Below are 24,075 nucleotides of genomic sequence, written 5' to 3'. Positions count from 1 at the left end.
CCCATGAGGCTTACTTTATCAAATATGATCATTCTACAGATACAGGAATATTTTCTTACATTTTGTAATACTGCTGTTTGTCCCCTGTTATATTAGTTTAGTTATTGCTTTATTCCTTTAACTATTCTTTGCTAATTTCATTAATATTGTGTCCTTTCGTGTAGAAATCCCTCATTGACTTGTATTCTGAAGTCCTGGACATCTTGTCAGACTATGATGCCAACTACAACACCCAGGACCACCTACCCAGGGTAAGAAGCGGTCAAATGTAGCCCTGCTGCTCATGGGAAATGGATTTCTATCAAAGAGGAGCCAGATGTTCGAAAGATTTCTTTTTTGACCTGTTTTTTTTATTATTTTTTTTCTGATACAAATGGGGCAAGACACATGCTAAAAAACAAAATGTTGTTTTGTCATTTATTGTTTTGTGGTAAAATTGGTATCTTGATTTAAGTAAATCCTCTCAACTCCAAATTTGTAAACGTGTTTGTTCTATTTGCTTGTTCCTGATCACTTAATAGCCCCCTGTTTCTCTTTCCACTTTGTCCTTACGCCATTGGGTTTGCCTGTCCTCCTATTCTCCTATTCTCCTGTTCTGTCCTCTGTCCGTCTCTCTGTATTGTGTCCAACCCCTCACCCATTTCCTCCTCTTCTGTTTCAGGTGGTTGTGGTCGGGGATCAGAGTGCTGGGAAGACTAGTGTGCTGGAGATGATAGCCCAGGCCAGGATCTTCCCCAGGGGCTCAGGAGAGATGATGACCCGCTCTCCTGTCAAGGTATGTGGGACCACACTGGCTGATGTTTGTTTAATATTTTCTTTTAAAAGGACAGAAAAAAGATTTACCCATTTATTCACACTACACACATTGTCAGAATTTGTTGTCATGAAATGACAGCATTGACAGCCATTGTGAGCCAGAATCGACAGTTAAGGAATGAAGGTATTTTGTGAGAGGAAAATATGTATGAGTCCAGTTCTGATGGATTTCTGTAATTTGAACTTCTTTCTGCAGGTAACACTAAGCGAAGGCCCTCACCACGTGGCCATGTTCAAGGACAGTGGCCGAGAGTTTGACCTCACCAAGGAGGACGATGTAAGTCACAAAGTCACACGCTCCATCCACCTAAAATGAATTTAAGCGCTACCTTTATTTTTACCGGTTAACATTATGATATCTGGCGTCTTTTTTGTCTGCGCTGCAGCTGGCTGCTCTCAGGCGCGAGATTGAGCTGAGGATGAGGAAGAGTGTGAAGGAGGGACAGACCGTCAGCTGCGAGGTTGGACATACAGCCATGCTTCCATTCAGATTACTAATGCAGCAGCTACTTGCTGATTTACTTCTCTAATGTTTCATAGAATAATCATGTTTATTTTTTGCCTGTCAGACAATATCCTTGAGTGTCAAAGGCCCCGGCATCCAGAGGATGGTGCTTGTTGACTTACCAGGAGTCATCAGCGTGAGTATACATTCTTAAATTTAAAAAGAATGGGAATGTTTTTCTTGTACTTGTTTGAGCTTTGTAATATCAAAGGCAATTGACCACACTTGTCTTCACAAATATAGTAATACAATTATAGTCTTTAAAAATGTTTTAAATGTGTGTTTCTCTCAGACTGTGACTGCAGGCATGGCAGCAGATACTAAGGAAACCATCTTCAAAATCAGCAAAGCCTACATGCAGAACCCCAATGCAATCATCCTCTGTATTCAGGGTGAGCCATGAGTATACTAGTCACAGTTGCAAAAATCCTATATAAAGGCAGCATTTCTCTTAGTGAGCAGGGAGATGATCTGTCAGAGGACTTAAAGACCCCTCCACTCATGTCCCATTGCTGTTTTCTTAAGCAAAACACCAAGTCTGTCATGGTTTTTATACTGCTTATCATCATATCTCCTGTGCCCTCCTTGTCTCCCTCCAGATGGCAGTGTGGATGCAGAGAGGAGCATTGTAACAGACTTAGTTAGCCAGATGGACCCCCACGGGAAGAGAACCATCTTTGTCCTGACCAAGGTGGACTTGGCTGAGAAGAACCTGGCCAGCCCGAGCAGAGTAAGATGTCTTAACTGTCCCAAAAATCAAATACAATAAAAAAAATTATATGGGTAGTATGTGAAGTATTATACTGACTATTAATGCCTTGTTAGTCAACATGTTCTTAACTCATCATTTCAGTCAATTCTTAAGTGATAAAATCAATTATTATCATCCTTAGATGAAAGGCATCAAGATCGCAGAAATAGTGAGCTAAAGCAGAATTTGATTAACAAAACAGCTGCTTTTTGCAGATTTCAAAACTGTTGTAAACCGGTGTATAAAGTGTCAGCCACTGTGAGTGAAGCTATATGCAGCTGTTCCACAAGAGGGAGCTCAGCACTTTTATTCTAACTTAATGGCTCCTCAATGAGCCAGTGTATGGGAAACATGTTCTACAGAGTGGACTGGCGGGAGAATTTAAGTCCTTTGTTTTACATACAGATTTACTTTTTGCTGGACTGACAAAGCTGATGTTAAATAAACTCCAGCTTATTCAGAATGCAAAAAACTAAAAAGTTTGAACACATCACTCCTATTTTAACTTTTCTTCTTTTCTAACTCCTTCCTATTGTAAGTCGTTGACATGCTCACTTGCATACACACGGGATAGAGCCCTTAAATCAAGTAAAGATCTCCTCACTATACCTAGAATAAATTCTGAATCAGCTCATTTGTGCCTTCAGTCATTATGGTCCTACTCTCTGTAATTCTCTACCACTTGAACTAAAGTCTGCTACAACAGTGTCTTCTTTTAAAAGCAGACAAAAAAACATATCTTATTTCGCAAGCTTTTAGTTAGGTTTAAAGTGTTTGGTTAATGGGTATAACTTTTATATTAGAATCAGTATTATTATTATATAAGGCTGCAACTAACGATTGTTTTCATTGTCGTTTAATCTGTTGATTATTTTCTTGATTAATCGAGTAGTTGCTTGGTCTATAAAATGTCAGAAAATGGTGAAAAATATTGATCTTGTACGTTTTTGTTGCTTTTTATTTTGAAGCACATTGACTCTACTCCTGTCGTATGAAATGTGCTATATAAATAAAATTGACAAGACTTTTTCTCTTTCAGATCCAGCAAATAGTGGAAGGAAAGCTGTTTCCCATGAAGGCCCTGGGCTACTTTGCAGTGGTGACAGGAAAAGGTAACCTCTACTACTGAGTAATCCATCATGCTGTATTTAATTTCACATTATTTCATGAGGACTTTCAGCTCATGATCATGTCTGAATTACACTAACGTGGTTTTATGACACCAATTGCGGTAAACCCTGGGGCTAGTTGGAGGTTCTCTGTGGTTAAGTTTTTGCCCTGTGTATCCTGAATTATGTAGCACTTGTACTGTGATTACATACATTTAGATATTGTTATTCTATATGAAATCTAACATCAACTGAATTATCATTTACTTTGTTCTGCTGTCTTCTTGTGTGCAGGGAGCAGTGGTGAAAGCATAGACTCTATTAAAGACTACGAGGAAGACTTCTTCCAGAACTCCAGATTACTAAGGTAAGTTGCCTGTGATTGACCACCAAACATTAATGCATCATCAAATTAATTAATTTAAAGCTGATAATGAATCTATGCATGCAACTAGGGACGGCATGCTGAAGGCCCACCAGGTGACCACAAAGAACTTGAGTCTGGCCGTCTCTGACTGCTTCTGGAAGATGGTGAGGGAGTCTGTTGAGCAGCAGGCGGATGTCTTCAAAGGTATGACTAACCTTTATCCCAGGAGGGGGTTGACTGATTTATATGCCTTGTTATTTGTGCCGTTGAGTGAATGTTTATATCCCATACCTTTTATAGCCCCAGGCATGTTTTAATAGTGTGAATGAACATGGTAGTGTTTGATCCATTAACTGTACAGGGAACAGGTGCTATTACTCCTTTGCTACTCTCCCACCTCCCTGTATTGGCCTTACCCAGCCCACCCTGCCACACTTTTCCACTCCCTCAGTCCTGCCTTCCAACTGCAATTAGTCTAGACAATCTCAAGCCCATTGCTAACAGCACAGGAGATTTATGGCCGTGAGACTGCAGTTCCCATAGGCCCATTGTGTAGCCTATCGATCCATATCCCATCAAATCACACACAGCCGGCCTCCATCGTCCATGCTTGGCGCCACCGTGGCCCCACAAACCAGCAATTAGCCTAATCTCCACTGTGGATAGGGAGGTGTGGAAAGGGACAGCGGGCTTGGTGTGTGTGTGTGTGTGTGTGTGTGTGTGTGTGTGTGTGTGTGTGTGTGTCTCTCTCTGTGTGCATATATGAGAACTAAAACTCTGACTTTTGATAAAGAGTGTGTGATTGGCCCCATCCCCTCTCCTCCCAAAGGACCAGTTAAGGGAGTGAGTGTGCAAAGTCCTCACCCACGTTTATTAAAGGATAGGCACCATTTGCAGTCTGAAAGCTGCCTTTATATCATACCAAGTTAAAACAAAGCAGGCCCTGTCCCTGTATGGTCATTGCCTGTTGACAATGGAGAATTACTGTTTGATGGAACGTAACATCAAAGGTGAAAAAGCAATAGAAACATGCAGGAGATAAGTTTGGTCCAGGCATGAGAATGAAGCAAATATGACTCATATCAAGGTCAATTTATTTAGACATTTTAAGGGACAAAGTTAAGTTTCTATATGATGAAACCATTAATATATAAGTATAATTTGACTTATGTAAAGTTAGAGATTGTTTATTCTGATGTTGAAAAGGTTTATTTAAATCAAATAGTCATTTTCACTGTCCATCCTCACCACAGCATCTCGCTTCAACTTGGAGACGGAGTGGAAGAACAACTACCCTCGTCTGAGAGAGCTGGACAGGGTGAGAAACACAAACAGCAAGGGCACCTAAATGACACATTTATATTACTCTTTAAAGCTTGGGTAGGTAATATTGGAGAAACCAGCAAGAGTAAGCTACATTTTAAAAATCATCCAACTGAAAAAACCCAGCCCAGTGTTGCCAACTTTTTCCAATGAAAGGAGCTAGAAGCACTAGCTCTAAAAGTCCCTAAATCTAGGGCTTATTATAGTCCTGCGACAGATACATGATTTTTTTCTTTGTTTTGTCAGAGCATTGATTGCTGTCGGAATGTAAAGAGAATTTCAACAAATATAACAAATTCAAATCTAAAATACATTACCCACCCTAGCTTTAATAGAGGCTTGACAAAAAACAAAGTATGGAGAAAAAAAAGTGTTATCTCATTAGTGGCCCTGTTTGAGAAAAATAAAGTTTTCCAAAGACAGTACAGTAACGATACAGATGTTAATTATTATTTTTTTTTGCAGAATGAACTCTTCGAAAAGGCCAAAAATGAAATCTTGGACGAAGTCATTAGTTTGAGTCAAGTAACCCCACAACACTGGTAAGTAAATTATATTTTTTATTTTTCTGCTATAGCCGTAGCCGGAGGCATTATGTTTGTGAGTTGTCCAAATGTCCGTCCGTCCTTACGTACGTACGTCCCATTTTCGTGAATGTGATATGTCAGGAATGCCTGGAGGAACCTGGAATTTGGTGGTCAAAGGTCACTGTGACCTCACAAAACACATTTTTGGCCATAAGCCACAATTTCACACAAATGTCTAATAGGATAAAATGATAAAGTGAAGATGTTTTTTTATGGGTTTTTTTGTTTTTATTTTTGGAGTGAAGATAAGATCCAGTTCTCCAACTGCACAGTGCTTCCTCCTGTGGTTGGGTCAGATGTCAGTTCTAGCATTGTAAATACAAGTGCAGTGGCGTGCCCATTCGTAGCACGTGCCCGTTCGCAACAGGCCAATTGCTTGGCACCAAGGAAGTGCTGTTTGCAGCACTGTCGAGAACCGCTCGGTGCTCGTTGACTGCAGGGAAGTGAAGAAGAGTTTGGTTGTAACGTTAGTATATCCAGCAGCAAAACTGAAATGCACTCAATGAGCCCAAGTCTGCCCACTGCAGACGACACGCTCGTCTCAGTCTGCTGAGCCCTGAAGCCCCGCTGCTGCACAAAGCGCTGTTTGCTTGTTTATTCAAAGTTTATTAATATTGAAAATGTTGCATGTCCAAATTGCACCAAATTCGACAAAGCACTCCATGGAATCCCCAGCAATACACCCACCAAGTGTGAAGTAAATCAGAAGAGTGGTTCTTGAGATATGCGAAAGACATACAGAAAGACAGCGATTCCTCACTTTATAGTTAGATAGATAATCATTTTAATATTGTTAGTATTTGTGTTTTGTCCATTCTATTGGTCTTAATGAGATGCCACCTTATGAGGACTAAGCTGTGAAAAGTTGTGTTTGCCTGAAGGCAATTAGATCATGTATTTGCACCGCTCCAACACTCAACCACACATAGTTGAATGCTATTTTTAGAGCAAACTGCAGGTCTCTCACTGGGTGCATTTATCTGTGCATGAATGTATAGTTATACCTCACCCCCGATGAGGAAAACCTTGCTAAATGAGATGTATGCATGGTGTTGTGGCCGTCCCCAGTGTGCGTGCCATCAGTTCTCCCAGATCAATACTCTGATGAATGGCCCACGGACGGGAACAGGGGTGGCCCTGTTAGCCAGCCAGCAGCCAGCCAGCACTATTGAAGATAGCGCTTATTGACAGTGAGGAGTGCTCGTCTGAACAAAAGGGGAGCCTAATGAAATATGAGCGTGCGTTTATGATAAATGAGAGAGGCACAACACTGGTCTGGTCTCGGGGGGACTTGGGTAGGGTTTTGTTCCATTGTCACGCTGCCCTGGAGAGATAGAGCGAGAGTGTGGAGGCTGTTGGCTGCTAACAGGGTCAGACTGGAGCTGTATTGGAATCTACAGTCAAGTGTAGCCATGAACGATCCCTCTTCACTCATTGTTTTCTTACCCCACCGGGTCACTTAACTGAACTGAGCTGGACACCTGGAAGCAACTTTGTTACAAACACTCTTCCTCTAGATCTATCTGAAATCTAAATCTGAAAATAATGATCAGAATCTAAAAAGTTACATGCACCTACAGTATGGTCAAAGCACCTTCAGCATGTTACTAGAAGTCATGACACGGAGAACCAAAATCACCACAGCTAGAGGTGCCAATCAACAGATATCTTCCCCCCCCTTCCAGTTACTCAAAGTTGTAATGACTTATCGTTCACTCTCCCAGGGAGGCCATCTTGCAGAAGAAGATGTGGGAACGTGTTTCCACCCATGTGATTGAGAACATCTACCTGCCTGCTGCCCAAACAATGGACTCGGGTACTTTTAACACCACCGTAGACATCAAGCTCAAACAGTGGACCGACAAGCAGCTTCCACACAAAGCGCTGGAGGTAACGCACACTGTCTTTATACAGCTGGTCATTATGTAATTCCTTTGTTTAAAGGGGGATGTTGACTATTACATGAAATCAATTCAAACGTTGGTTAAATCAGATCTTATAAGTTGATCTTCTGCAGATATGAGGACATTTCTAAATATAAATTGGTTTATGAGTTTGTTCCTGTCGTTGTTGTATTTCTTTCAGAAATAAATTATGATGTTGCCAAAACTTATTACCAGAGGTGTGGACTGGAGTCGCACAAATTTGATAACTTTAGACTCGACTTGACAAAATCCCAAAAGACTTGCAACTCGACTTGGACTTTATCACCAATGACTCGTAACTTCACTGGGACTTAAGTCTTTTGACTTGAAAATACTTGATACCTTCCCCCAAGCCCAAAAATTAAAAAGTATGTTAATTAAAAAGTGTGTGCATGAAGACGATCAACTGCCCGGTACCGGAGGTAACCTCGACAGCGTCAGAGATGTTGGGTTATTTACTATTTAAGAGGTCCCTTATTGATTTTTTTGGGAAGAAGATTTACTTGTGGGGAAATAACTGAACTGAGCAAACTGAATTTCTATTTTTTGTTGTTTATTGTTGAATCCCCAAAAAGTGTCGTTTTTGTTGAACTCTGGACTCTTTATTTTGGTGAATTTTATTTGGACTTGCAATTGATTATCTTACACTTAATTAAGTCCCCATATCCACTTTGTTTGAACCAATCCGTCAGCATCTAATCAATCTGAGGAGAAAAATGAAGAACTAACTTTACGTTACTGAGCACCAGTAATGTAAAGTTAGTTACACTGTTGTTAAAATGACATTGCATTTGGTGAAGAGTGCATTATGACTTGATTAGGACTCAAAACTCAAAGTTTAGGACTTTGGACTTTTCAGTCTTGACTTGAGTGCAAAGACTTGAGACTTACTTGTGATTCGCAAAACAATGACTTGGTCCCACCTCTGGTTATTACTGAATGATTTGTCATTTTACTGATTCAAATTCTATAATTTAGCTTTGTAATGTACTCACTGTTCTGTACTACATGTATTTGGTTCAACTACTGTGCCACAGACTGCAGAAATGTGAAAAATATTCAATCAGGCAATGGCCTTGTGGTAATACAAGCCTCCTCTTTCCCCACGTTACTTGGCCTCCCATTAGGTTGCCTGGGAGACGCTGCAGGAAGAGTTCGCCCGCTTCATGGCTGAATACAAAGGCAAAGACCAGGACGACATTTTTGACAAGTTGAAGGAGGCCGTGAAGGACGAGAGCATCAAGAGGCACAAGTGGAATGAGAGGGCCATGGACAGCCTGGTAAACACACAGTAAATCCTCTCACCCTGTTGTGCAAGGAGACAGGGAGCATGCACATAGTTGATTTAACACTTCCTGAAGCTGACACAATTTCATGATCATGTGCACTGAATGTAAAGAAACTGGTCTTGCTAACATTGATGCAAATACCCATTGAAACCAACAAGTGGAACATCTGGTACAGGACTTAATATGCATTGCAGTTACTTTGCAGCTCAGCTAAGTTTTTCTCCTTTGTGTGTGTGTGTGTGTTTCAGAGGGTGATCCAGCACAACGCCCTAGAAGACCGCTCCATCACAGACAAGCCCCAGTGGGACGCAGCCATCATGTTCATGGAGGAAACCCTCCAATCACGCCTCAAAGACAGTATGTTGGCCATGATGGCCTCATACAGTGTCACTTACCCAGTGCTGGACACCAGTCCCAGTCTTAACCATGCAATAACTTACCTGTCGAGATCATACACTGTATATAAAGATGGACAACATGAAAGCTCCTCAAAAGTGAAGCCAAAATATCTTGATCGCCCCCTGGTAGCTGGCTGCAGTAGAGTATACAACGTAAATCTCGCCACCTCCATGTCAGCGGATGGGACATAGGCCAAACTAAAAAGTCAAAGTACACCTCAAATAAATTTTTCCCCAAAGATGGTTTCAGTCGTTTTAGGTAGTTCATTTCACACTGATGTATGATAAAGTATTCATTTTTTCTGATAAGTTTGGTTTTAATTAGTTATTTGATGCTATAAAAAGAGGGTGAGATGTCATGATTGACAGCTTTGATTGACAGCTGCTCTGATCTAAGTAGTTGCTTGATTGGCTTGGGCGGGTGTGTGGGTGGGACCTCGATAACACAGCTCCAGCCCCCCAATCACTACTGCGCAGACTCTGTCTCCAAATGACGTCAAAATTTCAAGATGGCAGGTCTCATATCCGGGATATTTTGGCTTCACTTTTGTACAGTGGGAGAAAGTGGAGACACGTCGTCCATCTATATATACAGTCTATGGTCGAAATTTTTCAAAGCCCTATGTAGATGTATAGATCGGTTGACTAAGTTTGGCTCTAACCCAGTTGTACAGTTACAGTTGTAACAAAGATTGCACATCAGCGAGTAGAATGGTTGGAAGTAGCAGCCATGTTCGGTACCTTCTCCACCTGGCTAGCCCTTTTTGAAAAAAAATATTTCTTCCCCATTAGGATTCAAGGTTAGTGTGCAAATATAGTCAGGTTAGATCCATTTAAATTACAGAACAAATTCTTAAATTTGCTCTGACACATTTGCCACACTTTGGGGGTAAATCGTTAGACAAGTCACAGACACACATACATTATGAAGAGTGGTCATGCTTCAGTGCCATCTTGTCTAGTCTGCTCCAGTCTTCCACAGTTTGAGCTCTGTTTCTGTGGCACCACGAATGCTCATGACTTTTTTCTTCTCTCTTCTTGTAGCTGAGTCAGTAATCAGAGATATGGTGGGTCCAGGCTGGAGGCAGAGGTGGATGAACTGGATGAATCGCACACCAGATCAGGTCAGAGTTCGGGGGGTCTCTGCAAATTCCTTGGTATAACTGTGCTGTTTTTTTAGAGGGACCACACAGATTTTAAAGTGGAAGGATCATAAGGGCGGCACTCATTAAATTGGTATAATACCAGTTGCCCCATTTGTGCCGATCCGATGTACAGTACTTAAATGTACAGAACTTGGTAGAAGCACACAATCCATGAAATAATCAACTACATCTCAACACCCACCATGAGGACAGTGCTCACTTCCTTTTCTTTGACCTTGTAGCACATTCGTAATGAAACAAAAAATGAGCTGGAGCGCTTGCTGAAGCTACACGACGAGCACACAGCCTACCTGGCCAATGACGAGGTCACCACAGTCAGGAAGAATCTGGAGGGACGAGGGGTTGAAGTCGACCCTGTGCTGGTGAGATCAAAACATCTGTGTCTCTGAGCTTTGCTAATTTAAAACACCAGTTTGCTATTTTTTAGCTTTAGCATGCACACTATGTCTACTATCCATTAACTGCTGAATTACTGATCTCCTTGCGTGGTCAGATCAAGGACACGTGGCATCAGCTGTATCGCCGACACTTCTTGCAGAAGGCGCTGTCTCACTGTAACCTCTGCAAGAGAGGTTTCTACTACTACCAGAGACACTTTGTTGACTCTGAGGTAAGGAGAGAGGATGAGTAATCCTGAGTTGTCTTTCTTTACCACCTCATTCTCAGCTATATTTAAGGTCACTGTGTGAAAAGCTAAGCTGTGTGCCTACATGTTTGTGTCCAGCTGGAGTGCAATGATGTGGTACTGTTCTGGAGGATCCAGAGGATGCTGGTCATCACCGGCAACACTCTCCGACAGCAGCTCACCAACACTGAGGGTAAGGATCGGGGATACAAAATATAGTATTCAGAATTTAAAGAAATAAAGGGCGAATATGGATTATTTTGGAAATCCCATTTAGATTATATATCAAACACTCTGCTACTGTTTATTTTTTACCAATTCTATTTGTCAGCATTGCTTTGCCTCTCAAGTTTGGATAGATTGTGTAATTCTCATGTAGTTGGGTTTGAGTTTTGAGTTTGGGTTTGAGTTTATCTTGTGAGATGTATGATTTTGCTTTTTTTGAAGGAGTATATTGTTGCGACAGTATCACTTTTGGTCATTTAGGACAAAGATTCAACACTAAGTTCAATGGACGTAGCATTTTTTTTCTTTTTTCAAAAGTGATGATCACCATGAGCAACCAGATGAAACCATAAAGTGTGGTTCAAAGTGGTCCAAATATGGTTGGCTGGGGCAGCTGGGCAACCGTTAAGCTGCATTCACATGGAATCAGGCAGATGACAGACGGGCAACACCTTCTGGACAGCACGGGAAAAACAAACAAACGGCGAAACGAAACACACATGACGATATTTTGCTATGGTGATGGAATAAAAATATGTTAAATAAAATCATTCCATATCAACTATATTATGTAATTATTCTAATAATGCATGTTGCTCTAAAACACAGCTTTCTCTTTATACTCTATTGCAACCTTACACAACTTTATCTGGTGCAAGGGAGCTACGTAAGATCCAGTTATAAATTCTGTCACCGTCAACCGTTAGTGTTGCCGGTTTTCTCTGCCGGCCTCACCTAATATTACCATCCTGCTCTCACCCACTAACATGATATTGCTACCGTCTGCCTGATTCCATGTGAATGCAGCATTACTGCTGGCCTGAGCTTTGTGATATAATTTACCCAAGATCCATAACCACTCACTGATAACCGATAATTCAATAATGAAATTGTTCTTACTACCAGTGTTCTCAAAAACACCTATAGTAAGAATAGACAATTCCTTTCACAACCTTTTAATGATGGTAAAATGTGTTGATCATGTAATTCAACAATGGAGAGAAAAAACGGATGCATTGTTGTTTGATTGACTATTGATTGTTGTGCTTTGTGTGTGTTTGTTTCCTCCATTCATCTTCTCAGTGCGCCGATTGGAGAAAAATGTGAAGGAGGTGCTGGATGACTTTGGGGAAGACATGGAGAAGAAGACCCACCTCATCACTGGCCGCCGAGTCCAGCTGGCCGAGGATCTCAGTAAGTCACACGACAGACTTACAACAGAAACATATTAATAAGTTAAAGAAAAACACAGGCGTACACTTGAAGTCCATGAGTAAGGAGGCAGTTTGTCACTGTCAGCTTGTCCCATTGGTTGCTGTAGGGATCTGAATTACCCAAACTACTAGACCCCAGTGCAGCGCATGCATTTGCTTCCATACCTCAACTTGTGGTTCCTTGAAATCTTGAAGTTGTCAGTAGGTGGCAGTAGTGCTAAAGGAAATGGTATTGATCAGTCTGATATAGCAGTATTCATTCAGCTGACTGATACAGTGCAGTCAAGTTAAAATAACTTGGATGTCAACTGGAAATTTGCCTTTTAAGCTTCTTTTTAAGGCAGATTCATGGTAAAAATTCTTCATATAATAAGCAGCAATGCTGTCACATTGTAAACAGGATTGTGTGCGCTGGTATGCACTTGTCTCGTGAGATGTTGCATTGGTGTAAAAATTGAAACAAAGTTTATTGTTTTACATTTAGGCCTAAACCTACAAAGTTCATCCCCATATGCGCAAGTATGGCTGTCCCCAAGAGACTAAACACTACACATATACTTGACTTACCTGTTCATGATGTAATCCCTCATACACGCAAATATGTTTTTATTATATATTTAAAGTCTTAAATTAGTGTGTGAGTGTGTGTGTGTATCTGATAGGTAGCAGCAGTGTGCTGGCTGTCTGCCAGCCAGTTGTAGCCACCAGCCCAGCTCTCTGTTAACACAACCCTGCTGATTAAACGCAGCACAGTTTGCAGAGTGCCCACATGCCTAAAAGACAAGCCCAGACTTGCTCTCTTTCTCTGTGTCCATCAGACTCTTTTTCTGACACACATACACATGGTGACTATTACTTCTTCAGCGACAATGCATGCATTATAATCCCACCCTCTTTGATTTTGCCAACAGGCATCTCTCTGAACGTGGTAAAATGTTTACAGTCACTTTGAATTGGGAAAACGCCATCTAAAATGCTCTATAAGCCTCAGGTGTTTCTGCATACTTGTGAAAAATCTGGTTCCAAAATCAGATATCCACCACTTAGAATGATTGACAACCACTTTCAAAAAGAGCCTGCTGGCCACCTTTATCGGTTGCATCTAAAGTTATGTTAGATATAAATTACAGTGTTAAAGGGATAGTTCTAATTTTTTAAAGTGGGGTTGTATGAGGTACTTATTCAAAGTCAGTGTATTACCTACAGTAGATGACTGTCGGCACGCGCCCCAGTTTGGAGAAACATACCGGAGTACTGCTGTGGACGGGGCCGTCAGCAAAACGTCTTTTAGCCACCTAAAAGAAAGGCCCACCTAAAAAAATTAATATCAGTTTAAGTGTACGCTATATTTAGGATATTTTCAGCGGTTTACCTTGCCGTGAGGCAGCTATACAGTCTATGTTTCCGACAGGAAACTGAAGCAGGGTTATCTATGCTCTCGCAACCAGACTGCATTGAAATAAAAATAGTAATTCTTCCTCGCAGAACACAGAAAGTTGCTGGTCTACTGCTGCCTCGATCGGTTAGTTTGTTTATGTTTTTGTGTGACTTTGGTTAGTTTGGATTCACCACAGTCGCACAATAACACAAACAAACTAACTGATCGAGGCAGCGGTAGACCAACAACCCCCATGTTCTGCGAGGTAAAATTCCAGTTTTTTTCAATGGAGTCTGGTGGATTTGGCGAGAGCATAGATGGATACAACGGCTTCAGTTTCCTGTCGAAAACAGCTGTCTCACGACAAATTATAGTGGTTAAAATATTCTAAATATAGTGTACACTTAAACTGATATTGATTTTTTTAGGTGGCTAAATATGTTTTGCTGCCGGCCCCGTCCACAGCAGTAAATTGCTTTGCTTCCGTGCGGTAACACTCGTCTGCTTCTCCAAACTAAAGGCGTGCCGACTGTCATCTACTGTAGGTTATACACTGACTATGGATAATTACCTCATACAACCCCACTTCAAAACACCCAAACTATCCCTTTCAGGCACTAAATAGAATAGTGGAATCATTTGGGGGTATTTTTTCAGACTTCTTAGGAAAATATTGTTGCACAGTTGTTTAAAGAAAATGAATCATAATTTGGAAAATCCTCATGTTTTCAAAGGTCATGAACCAGACCCAGGCACACAATATTGAAAATGCCTGGCGTGCTCATTTGTTGTGTGTTTGGGTGGGATGAGGCTTCTATGAGTCAGACCACTAGTATGGCTCTGGTCTCAGTTTGTGCCTGGCGTTAATGGTAACCAGAGACGAATGGAGAAGATTTCTTTGTTTTTGGCACCACCGACTACCCCCTCTAGTTGTTGACTATTAGTCATGTTTTGGACTGTGCCACCAGTGACATGACCAGACCTGTACGTATTGTCTGGTGTTTCCATGGTTATGTAAATCTATTTATCTCCAGGGGGGTGTTTGAGGCACACTGCTGGTTATCACCCCCTGATCGCAGTTGTTGGGAGTGTGATACATGAGAATTTCTTGCCTAATGTTTCCCCTGCTGGTACAGGATTCATTCAAGTCATAAACCCTCTGAGGAGAAGCTGTTAAAGCAGATGACCAATCTTCTCCTTTCCTCCGACCATGATCTGTGATCTGAAACTTGTGTTTCTTGCCTATGTGTGAATATGCGTTTACTTAATAGATTCAGAATCAGTAAATATACAGGGATTTGTCTCAATTACATTGGTTAAAAAGCATTTCCTGAATGTAGTGTTTGTACAATGACACTGTGCACATGTACTATTTCTGCACTGTTGGTAAGTTTTGAAAGACTTTTCTTGGGGGTGGGCCCTACATAGCCGCTAATTTTTACCTGTCTGCTTGCTGAAGGCTCCTATTAACAGCCAGTACAATGAGGGTTGAGTCGTCTGCTGCTTTGGTCTTATTCAGCAAAACTCTGCTTGCTAAGCAAAGTCTGTATTCACAAAGCAGCACGTGAGGCTTGCTGCCATTTCTGAACTCTCTCTATAACACACACACACATACTTAATCATAGTTCCTGTCACCACAAAGGCACACACAGGCAAGCATAATTTACACACACCTACCTCAAAGTATAAGTTGCACACACCACTATTCTCTCATTTACACCAACAAATGCTTAAAACCCCTGCAATGCTTGCGTGATCTAAATTGTAGGGATTAAAGAACACAATAATGTCTTCGCTACGCTAATTAGAGGTCATCAACAATACCTTTCATGAATGTGTCATTTTTTTTAATATCCTTTGACTCGAAAAAACATTAGCATTAACAAGTCAGTCAGTTTCAACGGCATCTACGAGACTTTTTTTCAGGAAACAAGACAGATTTTTGCTGGTGGAGTTTGACCATTCTGTTCGTCGCCTCCCCAATGCAATTTTCTTTGTTTTAAAGAGATTTATAAACTGGTGCAGTGCCAATTCGTGGCATGACCGTTCGGAACAGGCTGATTGCTTGGCTCGCGGTAGCCTCCCGGTATCGCTGCTTGCAGCATTGTCAGGATCGTGGCCATGTGGAGCACGTGGCCGTTCGTAGCGGCCAGAAGGAAATGCGGCTTTCTGCGTTCTCGAGAACGCTTGTTGACTCCTGAGAAGTGAAGAAGAGTTCGGTTGTAACATTAGTGTATCCAGCATCCAGTAGTAAAAGTGAACTGCAGCAGTCAATGAGCCGGCGTCTCCCCGCTGCGGACGACGCGCTGGACAGTCTGCAGAGCCCTGAAGCCCCGCTGCTGAACAGAGCGCCGTTTTCTTTTTCATTCAAAGTTTAATAATATTGAACATGTCGCAAATTGCACCAAATTCGACAAAGCACTCCACGGGGTCCCCAGCGATACACCCGCCAAGTGTGAAGTAGATCTTATGAGTGGTTCTCGAGATATGCAAAGGACATACGGTAAGACAGACAGAGATTCTTTGCTTTATAGTGACATGAGTGTCTTGAAAGCAGACAGAATGCAGATCTGTGCTGTCATGTTAAACAAACATCACACTTGATTTAGAAAAAACTCAACAATCAATCTGTATGTATTGGAATTGGCTACAGTAATCTTGTCTCATCTACGTATTTTTTTATGATTTGAATGACTGAATGACTTCAGTCAAGACTGACAGTTTTTTGGCAATTAACGTTTGTATTTTCAGGGCTTTTCATTGGCTGTTCTCAATCAGTAATAGGCACTTAATTTTGATCTAAAATCAAATTTCACATGACATTTTAAGGGCTTAAAAAGTGTTTGAATTAGAGTTTTTGCACCTTGCAGATACCCTGACCTTATGACTCGTACATCAGCCATATTTCTGATTCTGGCTATGTAGTGATGGTATTCAGTCGGCGGCGCTTTGCCCTCTGGCCCTGAGAAATCTCATCCTGCTGCCTACTTCCTGCTGCCAGATATTCTTGGCTTCTATATACAGAATATAATTGAATGTTTGAGGCCTCAGTTAACACCCATCAAACATTAACCCCGTAAGAGAGCTCTACATTTATTTAAACTCTTACACGCGCACACAGTCTCTATTGTTTCCCGTCTTCATATGGACTTCCTGCCTACTGATAGCAGGGGACTCATGTCGTAAAGGCCCATAAATGAATGACGCAAGACTTTTAATGGTTGGTCTATATCTGTGTGTGTTTGGTTTGGTTGACTCAATTATCGCCTTGAGAAAACACACACACACCCCTTCATTGACTTTTTCCCCTCCGTTACTACCAGTGAAAACACGCATGTATCCAAATCCCATCGGAACAGGATACACACCGTATTGTGCATTTAAGTAGACAAACATGCACACATACACATTTCACCAAGCATACCTACAGTATACAGTACATACAGGCACAGTCAAACTACATAGAGAGACACATAGAAAAGAGATGTAAAAACACACACATTCTGCAGTGGAGTCAGGTTTTCACACTCGCATACACGTAGTCCTCTCTCCATTACACACTGTCAGGAATGCCCAGACCTGCCTGGCCTTGCAAAAATCCTACAAGGCAAGTTGATCCCAAACTTTCCCAAACAGGCATTACATTCCCACTTCCCACCACCGAAGACTCCACTCAGTGATAGATGTGGGAATGCGGTTGGAATCTGTTATGGGATCTAGAGAGTAGAAACACACCTGTGCATGCTGCACACCACACCCCCTCACAGGCTCATGGGGTCCAGCATGGGAACATGTAAAGTTTGCTCTACAGTAAATCTGATTCTTTTCAGTCATTTTCACTTTCACACCTGCTAAGTAGTAGTTAGTGTACTGTTTAGCTGTAAAATTAGAAAGTTTGTGACCCGGCAGCCATGGTGAGATCAAGTTGAGGAAATGGGAACTCTCTGAAATGACCTGTGATTGGCCAAAGATTTTTTTAAAGCCTGAAAACAGAGCCATGAGGAGGTGCAGAAGTCTAGTTTCCTCTCAGAACTCTTGAATTACAATATGCTGAAAGGTTATTATGGAATTGTTGCCTGCTGAAGCTTTAAGAAAAGATGTAACAAAATGTAGCAGTGCTCAACCTAACACCTCTCTGGGCGCCCTGGTGCTCTAGGGGTTTAAGGCGCTGACCATGAACCACAACGTTCCTGGTTCACATTGGGCTGGGGACATTTGATGCTTGTTATTCCACATGTCTCTCTCCCCTCTTTCCATCTGTCTCTACTGTCCACCCTCCGTTAGATGCATTAAAATGCCCCGAAAAGTACTAAAATAAATGTAATTTTGTTGTAACTCATACCTACAATATATTCTGCAAATATGCCTCTCAGCATGCTTATATCCGTAAGCCCTAATTTTATGGTGATGGCAGATTTTTCTTTTCCTTCTACCGAGAAAAATGTGCGTTTCAGAGTTTTAGCTTTGTCAATCTGTCTGGTTGAGTTAGTGGGTGAGAGGAGGATCTGGGTCATTAGCGGTCTGACACTTTGCACAGGCCTCTCTGTGTAATGCAGCATAGACCCGCGTGTGTGGGCGTGGGTATGTGGGTCCATCAGTGTAGACTGAACTGCATTGGCTGATGGGCTGACTCGGTGACACGCCTCAAAGCACAAAGTGAGCGAAGCTTCTGAGGGGCAAAAGTCTTTTGAACAAAAAAAGTTCATACCAAAAAGTTGCGTCTGCAGAAACTTTTTTCACTTGTGGTGCTCTTAAAGAGGAGAAAAATGTGCATCATTTCTGTATGTTCTGTACTATCAGGAATCAGAATCCACCCAATTTATAGGACAAATGCATCACCCAGTCATTGTGTTTTACTGAAACACATTTCAGCTGTTGGCAGGCATTGAACCTGTGGATTTTCAGTAAGAATAGTATTTTAACCAACCAGTTAAAGCTGTAATTTTAGTGTATTTATGCAAATCAGGCGTTTAAGTAGGGGTGGAGGAAAAAATCGTTACGGCATAGTATTGGATATTTTGCTTGGCAATATTGTATCGATACACATCGTCAAGAATCAATCTTTTATTATATAAACTATTAACCTCTTAACAATCTGACGCTATTCTGTCTTTCAGAGGTTGTAGAGGGCTCAATCTTAAAGCTAGAGTGAAGAGAACTGGTATCATATGAAACTAGAAAAACCTAAGGAATCGATTGGTACCAACCATGTCATGTTAGCTTGTCAGGAAAAACACTAATAACGCTCCAAAGTTACACTACATTTTGGCAAGGGAAAAACTTGCAGGGCCATTTTATTAGGTGTCCCTTGACCTCGCACCGCAAGATATGTGGAAAAAAACCTCTGAGATGAACAGAGTGAAAACTGTATCTTATTAGATAAAACAAATGACGAACTGCATAATTTGCAGTTAATAAGTTGCAATATATCTTATCGCAATACTCAGCATATCGCAATATGTTCAAAATCGCAATAAGATCGTATCGTGACTTAAGTATCGTGACTTAAGTATCTTGACTTAAGTATCGTGACTTAAGTATCGTGACTTAAGTATCGTGTGGCCTCTGGTGATTCCCAGCCCTAGGTTTAAGAAACTTGATATAAGCCACACATGTTGTTTCAAGCCATGCAGTGCTATAGGAAAAGATATTTTGTATACGTTCCTGAAGCAGCCTTACTCGATGCATTATGAAATCATCATTCCTCAGAGCTGTTGCACCCCCCCTCATTCTTCAACCCTTTAAAAGACAGCAGGTCAGATCGCCTCAGGCCCAAACTATGGCCTGACCCCACAGGTCAGCCAGCTAATACCACGGGCTACTTGATCCAGCTAGCTTTCTTTTCCACCTCTCCTCCTCTCTGGATCTCTCGTCACTTTTTTGCTGCCTCTGTCAAATGCTGTCCAACCGACACTGTCCCTTTACTCTCCCTTGACAGAGAGAGAGAGAGAAAAAAAGAGTTGAGACCCCACCTTCACCTCTCAACCTCTGCTATAGGAAAAGGAGGGAAGACAGGAGGGAAAAGAGGGAGAGATAGGAGGCGGGAGAAAGGATAAACACACTTAACAAAGGCAGAAATGTGCTCCCGGGGGCAGTTTGTTGTTAAGCTGTATTTGCCCCTACTCGCAGGCAGGCTCAGCATCGCTCAGGTTACAAATACAGGTCAGGTGTGTGCCTCGGTGAGTGAGAGCGTGAAAGCACCGTTAATGAGTGGTACAATGTACACTGCAAAGGGGTGTGTGTGTGTGTTTGTCAGCGTGTGCCAGACCAGCTGTATGGCACAGTGCCGTCTCTGGAGCACAGCCCAGGCCTAATGTTCAAGCAAAGGCCTCTTAGGAGTCCACTGGGATGTCGCTTGGCTGCTTCATTGCCCCTCATAGAAATTGTGTTTAGTGTGTGTCTGTGTGTGTATGTGTGTTTGGTGTGCTGGAAAACGCGCCGTGCATGGTGCCTGATTTGAGAAAGTGCACTATACGAGAGTGTTTCCAGAATTACGACTCTATAATGTAGTGTTGGATGTCATATTTGATATTGTGAGCTTCCAGATACTTAACACTCGTGAACATAAATCAAGACTGCACCATTTTGCTGATGTCTTATGGGACATTTATAACATATAGACCCCCTTTTCAACGGAGCTGTTGGTGGGATCCAAGCCTTATGGTATTTTTAAACCATTTTTCTATTCCTAAGGTATTATTTTTTGAATTTACTCCTTATTACCTTGATTTCTTGTCTTTATTTCTCTGTCTACCAGTGACCTATAGCCTTTCACTTTGCTTACAGTCCTGGCAAATTGCTGTGTAAATAGTTCTTTTCTTTTCCTCCGCTCCACCTCTTCCTCCCGTCACATGAATTGGCCGCCCATGAAGGGGGAAGAAGCGTTTCCCAGCTGTCACTCCCCTCGTGGTGACTTTTTATCCATCATTGTCAGCTTGATGAAGAGCTTGTGTACAGCCAGGGCACTAACAAGAGCACCTGCATGTACACACACAGACAGTCACACGCTCACACACACACACACACACACACACACACACTATGGCTCTTATTGATACACTATTACATCAGCTCTTTTCTTCATTGTGAAGTTGACGTCAGTTGTTGAGTTTAAAACCTTAGTCATGGGAAAGAGGTTATGTGAGAGACCATGACGGAGTATATACATTATATATGGGTGTGTGTGTGTCCACTTACGCTTGTACTGATATGGATGTGTTGTACTTATTCTTATGAGATCATGTTTTTTTAGGCCATGCAAATGAGGACATTTTTGCAAAGTGTTGCCAATTTGTCTGTTTCTCAGTTTTTCAAGGGTCTACTACCATACTTGCCAACCTTGAGACCTTAAAAAAAGGAAGGTTTTCAAAACCAAAGCGGGGGGGTCTGAGGGTTCTCCCTAGAAATAAATTGAGTTTCAGAGATTTTGTTTCCTGCATTCTGATGACTTTAAAAGAGTGAAAATAATAACAAAATAATAAGTATACTGCAACAACAACAACTTTTGATTTTACCTTTCACTCCCAGGAAAGAAATGAATAATTCACCCCTCTGGTGTGAACTTGGCATGAGAATCTCTGTCATAAACTAATCATCCCTTTTTATTTATTTTTGCTCCTGCTTCAGTGTTTCTTTCTCTTAGTGCTCTCCATTTCTCTCACCTTCTCTCACTCACTGAAGGCCCTTTCATTCATAATGCAACAACGGCACCACTGCGCTCTGAAATCCATTATTTCCAATGGCTTGCGCATCGCCACGACAGATTTACGCTGTGTCGCGAGCAATTCCGCCAGGAAACGACAGTTGGTGTAGCTCCATTGTCGTCCGGGTGGAAACAGTAGGGGTTATACACACTGTTCAGTTCCAGAAACAGGCTAAGATAACGAAAAGGAAAAAAGTGTGAAAGTTTGCCATTGATCGGGAGAAATAAGGGAGAACTGTGACCTCGGGAGGAAACCGGAAGAGGGCAATGAAAAACGGTAGTCTCCCGGGAGAATTGGGAGGGTTGGCAAGTACAGTATGTCTATTACTTTAGTGTTTAGGATCAAATAAAACCTTGGCAGATTAGTATGTTTTTTTTCTGATTATTCCGTTAGGAACTCTTTCACTAGCCAGAAGCCACTGTATTAATATTCTCGTGATGATGAATCTGGTAACAGTGGAGATTGCTGTCATTACTGGGATCTATATGTTTAAGATCGATAGATCTCGATCTTGAAAGTTAATATGAGTCTTGCAATGCATCAAAGAAGAGTTGAACAGAATTTGAAACATGAATAGTGTCATCCATTCGAAGATGTTTGACAGTTGGTATTTTCAGAGTGAGGGTTGAGGATATGTGGTGAGTGAGTAAACGAGTTTACAGTTTTATTTTTATTAGTATGGAAACATCCTGGACAGTACGTTACCTCCATTAAAGCATTCTACAGTGTTGAATGGTGCCGCACTTTGCTAGTCGCTGGCACATTTTTGGACCACCACACAACCTTTTACAATAACTTCAATATCTTCACTTTGTTCATTGGCGCAGATGAATGGGACAATATGCAGAAAATTATGGATTTCAGCTTTTGTTTTGAGGCTATTTGAGGGTTAAGGAATTAAAGGTGTCAACAGAAGGTGCCCTCAAGAACCGTGATGATGTGTGAAGTGTTTGCGTGTTTGCACATGCAGTCACTTTCTCCTTTTCCTTTCTCCTGTGTGGAAGCAGAGTACAATAAAGCTCTGGTTGTCTGGGCTTGCTCACCGGAATGCCCTCTCAGCCTCACGCTCACTTCGCTTCCTTTCATCTCCTCCCCCTCCTTCCTCCAGAGTGATTAGTGAGGGCTCAAAGAGATGTGCTCCTCTGTAAGGGATGACGTATCGTCCTAAGGTGTTGTGTGCACATGTGCCTGCGTGATCAGTGTTAACCCTAAGAGACCCACCATAGACCTGTTCTTGTTTTTTTAGGGATGGATTGGGGATCATTAGGGGGAGATAGCAGGTCAACAATAGATGTTGCATAGAAGTGGTGTAAGGGTGGGAACCTGAAGATTAATTTGAGATGCAGCTCATCACTGTGTGTCAAGTTGTTCTAGTCATAAATCAGAGGGGCTTAGAACATTATGATAGAAGTATATGATGGTCATTCCCATGCTCTATTATGTCTCATAAGTTCTCGCAGTAATTTTGGGTTGATACCATTTGTTACACAGATTTGGTGCTAAATTTACCCATTTTTACCACTTGAGAATTGATAAAAAATTATCAATAATCCCTCCCAAATCCCACATTAAGACACCAAGACCTTGAGGAACACTATAGAAAAAGCCATGCTGTGATTTGGTATCAAAAACTTTTGACATTTGGAGATTTCTGCAAGAATTACATCTTTCGACGACTGGATGGCGAGCACTTCTGTTCTGGAAACTGCTCAGAAACCCCCTTATTGTCAATCTAGCTAGGAAATCCATCCATCCTCTGAATGCTCTAGGTCTGTAGTTTGTGGCTGTAAAGTTTCATGAGGCTGTGATTATCCTAGAGGTCACCACAGGCCATTTTATACAGTGAAGTCAAATTTTTTAAAATGGCCCCAGTATATGCAATGGCTACTGTGGGGACTAACATCATCACACATGAATATTATTGGGCTCATTGGATCCACAAGAGTCTCAGCTTCATTCCCATCATATCCACTTTATGCAATTCCAAGACTGTTTACGGACCCCAGCCCCAAACTGCATGTGATTATCATAAAGTGGGCATGTCTGTAAAGGGGAGACTCGTGGGTACCCATAGAACCCATTTTCTTTCACATATCTTGGGGTCAAAGGTCAAGGCCCTTTCTGACAAGCATGGCATGGTTGGTACCAATGGATTCTAGTTTCATATGATACCAATACCATCACTGTAGCTGCTCCAGCCTCTGTAAGACAGTAAAGTTGGTTGGTAGTGTTTGTGTCAGACTGAGACAGCTGTTTGGCTGTATTGACATACAAACTGAGAGTGAATACAGAAATGTGGCTTTTTAACGTTGCTGCCAGATGTTAGTACCTGGTCATGTTTGTGTGACTGAAGGTTGACACGCACATATCAGTAAATTTTGAAAAGTTAAGTTTTCACCATCCGCACTACTAACACTATCCTTCATAATCACTGTCCACTGTGGACAATGTGTTTGGAAAAGTCTCCTTTTCAAGGGTCGAAAATGCCACGTTGTTATGGATGGAAAGCCAAAACAGAAAAAAAGAGTCTGTTTCAGATGTATCCACTTCATTGTAGACATGGCCTGAGTCAACTTGTGTGCATTTTGGAACGTGGGGGTGGTTTTGTGCAGTGAGATAGATAGTGGGCAGACTGTCTGCTCTTTGGCACGTTGGGGGCTATTGCCCTTACATGCACTCTTACTTCAATATGAC

At 41.7% G+C, this 24,075-nt stretch overlaps 1 protein-coding gene across 5 annotated transcripts in view; it reads left to right on the top strand.

The window, feature by feature from the left end:
* opa1 (OPA1 mitochondrial dynamin like GTPase) overlaps positions 1 to 24,075 on the top strand; it is a 48,115-nt gene that overhangs the window by 12,537 nt on the left and 11,503 nt on the right. For all 5 annotated transcript variants that reach the window (XM_037770512.1, XM_037770510.1, XM_037770514.1 and 2 more), the window contains 20 exons: positions 165 to 251; positions 662 to 775; positions 1,013 to 1,093; positions 1,203 to 1,277; positions 1,386 to 1,457; positions 1,614 to 1,713; positions 1,921 to 2,051; positions 3,112 to 3,184; positions 3,476 to 3,548; positions 3,637 to 3,752; positions 4,802 to 4,866; positions 5,337 to 5,413; positions 7,183 to 7,348; positions 8,511 to 8,663; positions 8,921 to 9,029; positions 10,115 to 10,194; positions 10,458 to 10,598; positions 10,730 to 10,846; positions 10,961 to 11,054; positions 12,170 to 12,280. In XM_037770512.1, the coding sequence (XP_037626440.1) occupies positions 165 to 251; positions 662 to 775; positions 1,013 to 1,093; positions 1,203 to 1,277; positions 1,386 to 1,457; positions 1,614 to 1,713; positions 1,921 to 2,051; positions 3,112 to 3,184; positions 3,476 to 3,548; positions 3,637 to 3,752; positions 4,802 to 4,866; positions 5,337 to 5,413; positions 7,183 to 7,348; positions 8,511 to 8,663; positions 8,921 to 9,029; positions 10,115 to 10,194; positions 10,458 to 10,598; positions 10,730 to 10,846; positions 10,961 to 11,054; positions 12,170 to 12,280 (2,035 nt within the window). The remainder of the gene's footprint in view (positions 1 to 164; positions 252 to 661; positions 776 to 1,012; positions 1,094 to 1,202; positions 1,278 to 1,385; positions 1,458 to 1,613; positions 1,714 to 1,920; positions 2,052 to 3,111; positions 3,185 to 3,475; positions 3,549 to 3,636; positions 3,753 to 4,801; positions 4,867 to 5,336; positions 5,414 to 7,182; positions 7,349 to 8,510; positions 8,664 to 8,920; positions 9,030 to 10,114; positions 10,195 to 10,457; positions 10,599 to 10,729; positions 10,847 to 10,960; positions 11,055 to 12,169; positions 12,281 to 24,075) is intronic.

Source organism: Sebastes umbrosus, chromosome 5 (genome assembly GCF_015220745.1).
Source record: "Sebastes umbrosus isolate fSebUmb1 chromosome 5, fSebUmb1.pri, whole genome shotgun sequence".
Taxonomy (NCBI): Eukaryota; Metazoa; Chordata; class Actinopteri; order Perciformes; family Sebastidae; genus Sebastes; species Sebastes umbrosus.
This window is presented reverse-complemented; position numbering and strand designations above follow the sequence as displayed.